Genomic DNA, 4575 nt, shown 5'->3' with positions numbered 1-4575 from the left:
TCTCAAGGTATATCTTTTTTTTAACAATTTAAATCATACATTAGAAAGACTCAAAATAATTGTTTAAGATCACATTTTCTTGGAAGTTGTTGATTTAAATTTGGCAAATAATATTAACATAGGGATTTAATATAAAGTAAGTCAACACGAAAAAAAAAAAAAAATTAATCAAGTCCAAATGGTTACAAATCAAATATCAATCAACCACAAACTTTATAAACAAGTGTTACATGCAAAACCCTCAACAACAAACAATTATGTAAGACCTTGTATATACATTATAACATTTGCAAACAAAAACATTCATTATAAAATAAAACTCTTCTAAAGCTCTTTGAGATTGAAAATGACTAAGGCCATCTTAAAGGCCAAGAGTGGCAAGCTTACTGCAATAGAGGATTTCCATTTGAAGTCATGAAGTACAAGATTGTCAATGCTATCTGCAACAAGAAGCTCAAATCTAGACTTACAACAATAAAGCAAATAGTTCACCTTAATCCAAAATAAATTTGGTGATAAGAATAATAGTTAAGTGATAATAAGAATGATAGTTGGGAGTCTAGCCTGTTTCAAGAAATCTACTAAAGAAGTGAATCTTGTTGAGTGACTACCTTACACTGATGAAACTTCATCCCAAGGAGGTGAATCAGTTGCTTGATCCTCACAGATCTTAAGTGATGATAGAAATTCTAAGCAACTTCGGCAGCACCCTTAATGGCTGCAACAGCTTCTTCTGCGCCTCTACTCCTCTGTACGCCAACCCATCGTGCGTAATCCACCCACCTGCATGTCACGCACACAGCATGAGACCAGCAGAAACAATGTTTGTTGGCTGTGGCTCCGAAAGATCAAAACCTCGCTCTGAGCAGATTCTACAGCTAACCATGGATTGAAACTCAGGAAGGAGAAGGAAGCGTACATCAATGAACCGAGGAACGTGTTTCCAGTACGAATAGCGAAGCTCATTACGCTAAGCAGCAGTTTCTGGTTGTGCAGCATTGGCTCCAATATACGCTGCTCGACGACTCCTGCCAGGATTTGATATCTGGAACAAAACTCAACCAGCGGTAAGAATCAAGCTCTACAAATCAACGATATTCCACGCAACTAAGACGATAATAAAATCTAAAGCCAATTCGAACTGACTGCGTGATAAACGAGTGCCTGTTCTACACGACTTCAAAACAATCTGAAGTTTTCTTTCTTTTTGTACAACACAGAAGATACTCCAGAAATCACAAGCTTAAAGAGATTCTCGCTGTGAGTATGTGACCAAAACTGTCTGGAACCATACCGCAAGTTACTGGAGACAGCCATGTATACTCCATAAGCCAAGCTGGTTTGTAGGATTGGAATATCTTCTGATTCTCCCTCAAAGTTCTTATCCAACTTGCGACGAATTGCTATTAAAGTGTTCGTAGAGGCTGTCCCGACCTGCACAACCACAATTAAGCAAAATTTATGAGTTTGGCATAACAGAGACGCAAGATAATTAATCCCGTAGATTCAATACAGAATCCATCTCAAGGTCTGAAACTAAGACAAGCGAATAAGAATTGAAGCAAATATGAATTTATTTCTAAATGTAGCAGCGGATAAAAATGTAAGACATCATGTGAGATACTTTTCATGCCCGCATACCAGTGAGGCTGTTGTACCGACAGCCAATAACTTCGCCCCGTTTCTCTGCAAACAGTAACACACTTGCTTCGCTAAGAACACGAAAAATGAATCCCAACTGCGTTAATACGACGCATTCACATCTAACTTTCTAAGTTCACAATTATAACTGAACAGAAAAGGCAGCAAGCTTACCACAATAGCACCAAAACGTTGCAACAGGGAGAAGGACTGCCCTGCAAATGCAACCTGCATATCATAAAGGAACCAATCCGACAATTGCAAATTAGCAGATACCTCAAAAGTTTGAGTCAACTCTAACAACAGAATATGGAATTTCTACAATGTCACACAATGTCCAGGGCAGACAAGCATACAGAAAATACCAGAGTTTGGCTGCCAAAAAAAACTAAGTGGGTAGAGTCTGTAAGAGAAAATCAAATAAAAAATTGGATCACCTGGAAGGCATTGTCGGGACAATTGTAAAACAATTTCGCAAGCCCTCCGACATTTGCAATTTTAGGACGCAACGACACGGTGGGGGCTGGCAGCCACACCAGCATAAAATCAGCAAGCAATGCCATCACCTATTGCACCAATGAAGACACAGAAACAAGATGAGAACAATTGACGCTGGCATGGAAGCTTATGTAATTGAAATGAGAAATCTGTTCTTTTCACTTCACGTTCATCTGACATCAGAAAATGCAGTAAAAAGGCTGCACAGACCACTCATTCCAGAAGAGGGAATACACACTACAAAGTTTAGTGAAGTCGTGGCTTTAGTAAAATCACATACCACATCCGCAAAGACGAAGTCCAGCTCCTTAGAGAAATTCTCTTTGCGCTTCTCAAGTTCAGCAGCAGACTGCAGCTCCAATGTGCAAACAGAAACGGATAAGAAAAAATAGTCCAAAGTCTTCACAAGAATTAACCCACGAGAACGCATTTCAGAGATTTCAAAAGAGAAGGTCAGCTGTGGTGACTTCTTCTGTCGACCATCAAGTCAATCAAACGACAGGACAGCATATATCCCCCCTAAACGGAAAATAAATAAATAAATAATCAATAAGGACGGACACAAAAAATTCCCTTCCTTTCGGGTTTACTGCAAGCACCCCCAAAGGACGAGACTTCCAGACCATTCTTCCTTGTTTCTTTCGTGAATGAGCTGTAGAAGACACACACACACCCACACACATTCTGAAAGGAGGGGTGAGAGAAAGGAATTATGCCTTAGTAAAAATTCCGACGCCGCATTCAATTGCCACTTTCGTCATAAACAAATCGTCAGCCAATAGACGCTCCTTGAATCCACCAAAATTCAGCAACCAACCCAAGAACTTGGAGTCCTGCAGCTCGAAGAACTTCTTCACAATGGCGCCGGTAACACGCCCCTCCTGGATCGCAGACGCGAGATCAGCCGGCAAGTTTTCCAGCGACTTACCCAACCCAGACAACACCATGAGAGCCTCGTCGCGGTTCGCAGACCCGCCCTGACCCCCATATTCGCTCTCTCCATCGCCGCCCCCGTATCCCTTCACTCCGCCACTGCCCCCGTCATCTCCACCCCCACTCGCAAGCTCTACAGACGCATTCCTCCGCACTCGCCACGCGCGCACAGACTTCTTCACAATCGGCGCGCCCCAATGCTCCACCCCCAAGCCCTGCACCTGCTGCTTTATGGGCTGAGACTGCTGCCCCTCCAAACTCATAAACATACTAACTCTCCTACCATTCCCGCTTCTCCTAATCCCACCATACCGCAGGAACACAGCCCTCACACTCGTTGCCTGCCCCGTACTGAGAGCGTCAATCCGGAGCGCCATGGCTGCGTCCCGGCGCTGCTGCTTCTCTGCAGTCCACACCACAGGCAAAAGCAGCCTAAAGGCACTAATGAAACTGGCTAAAAATCACACTGCCACCCATATTTACATCTGAAAGCCTGCACGGATGTGAAGCAGCAGACGAATAGATGACCTTCTCGACCCCTGTGGGTGGGGCAAGTCGTGACTGGCTGGGGAGGACAACGCACAAAACCAGACAACCACGACTGGTCCCCTTCAGTGGTTGCAATCCCAGCGTCGTAACGTAATTCTTACTGGGATCGTCGGAGAATTTTCACCATTCCTCGAATTCCCCCATCAAATTCCCGGAAATATCACAATTAGAGGTTAGGGGGACAACGACCAGGGCTCGAAGGTCCTCGTCCATTCACGGGAAAAAGGAGTGGCCTCTTGACGAACGGGGAAGAACAGTGGTGAACTTTTTCCAGGGTCCTGTGAGCACCTCTCACTGGATTCCCGTCTCGGAAACAGCGTCGTGAGGGTACAGCTCAGGAATTTCAGTTCGCTCTGACACTGCAAGTCTGTGCATCTGGGAAATCCCCTGGAATTAGATCCGCTTCCACCACACACTTTAACTCACTGGATCGTGGTGCACATTCGCGGTGCTTCGTGAGAGCTGTGAAGGCGTCGTTGACATGCAAGCTTCAGCCGGCGAATAAGAACAACATTTTTCTCGGAATATGGAATAATATTAGAAATGAGCGAGAGACAGAGAGATAGACAATGTTAGATCTCGCAGAATGCCAATTCTAGCATAACCCTCAAGCAGTAACTCTTATTCACACTTCGCAAAGGGTATACACATTCTGTGTCAAAAAAACAAAAAAACAGAAAAAACAGAAAAAGAAAATGTGGCCATGCCAGCGCATGTGATTTTTCAGAATTTTGATTTAGAAGAGACACGAATGCCACTCCTCTGGGACGATTTTCAATCCACGTCACCGTCGTAAAGTTACTGCAACTGCTTCCCCGATGTCGACGGTTGTCGAGTTTTTTTTTCCTTTACCTTGTGATGGCATTTCCGAGACTTGTGCTCACGGGGCATTCGTCGCTAATTCCGCGCAATATCCTAATTTAGAACGGTACGCTTCGTCTTGGAAGAGTAAAT

At 43.8% G+C, this 4575-nt stretch overlaps 1 protein-coding gene across 1 annotated transcript; it reads right to left on the bottom strand.

Moving 5' to 3' along the window:
- Positions 1–383: 383 nt before the first annotated feature.
- Positions 384–3512, bottom strand: LOC112293246 (protein RETICULATA-RELATED 4, chloroplastic). The gene is made up of 8 exons (XM_024542463.3): positions 2856–3512; positions 2420–2488; positions 2079–2207; positions 1816–1869; positions 1642–1686; positions 1295–1434; positions 920–1045; positions 384–783 (listed from the first exon to the last, which is right to left on the bottom strand). Exons 1-8 carry the CDS (start codon positions 3447–3449, stop codon positions 690–692), a joined length of 1251 nt encoding a protein of 416 aa, XP_024398231.1. The 5' UTR covers positions 3450–3512; the 3' UTR covers positions 384–689.
- Positions 3513–4575: the final 1063 nt, after the last annotated feature.

This window comes from Physcomitrium patens, chromosome 2 (assembly GCF_059467195.1).
Source record: "Physcomitrium patens ecotype Gransden chromosome 2, ASM5946719v1, whole genome shotgun sequence".
Lineage (NCBI taxonomy): Eukaryota > Viridiplantae > Streptophyta > Bryopsida > Funariales > Funariaceae > Physcomitrium > Physcomitrium patens.
This window is presented reverse-complemented; position numbering and strand designations above follow the sequence as displayed.

Coding starts and splice junctions, on each gene's coding strand:
- LOC112293246 (XM_024542463.3), bottom strand. CDS start 3,449: ATGGCGCTCCGGATTGACGCTCTCAGTACGGGGCAGGCAACGAGTGTG. Junction 2,208..2,419: donor ACTTCGTCTTTGCGGATGTG/GTATGTGATTTT, acceptor TTGGTGCAATAG/GTGATGGCATTGCTTGCTGA. Junction 1,870..2,078: donor GTCCCGACAATGCCTTCCAG/GTGATCCAATTT, acceptor TATGATATGCAG/GTTGCATTTGCAGGGCAGTC.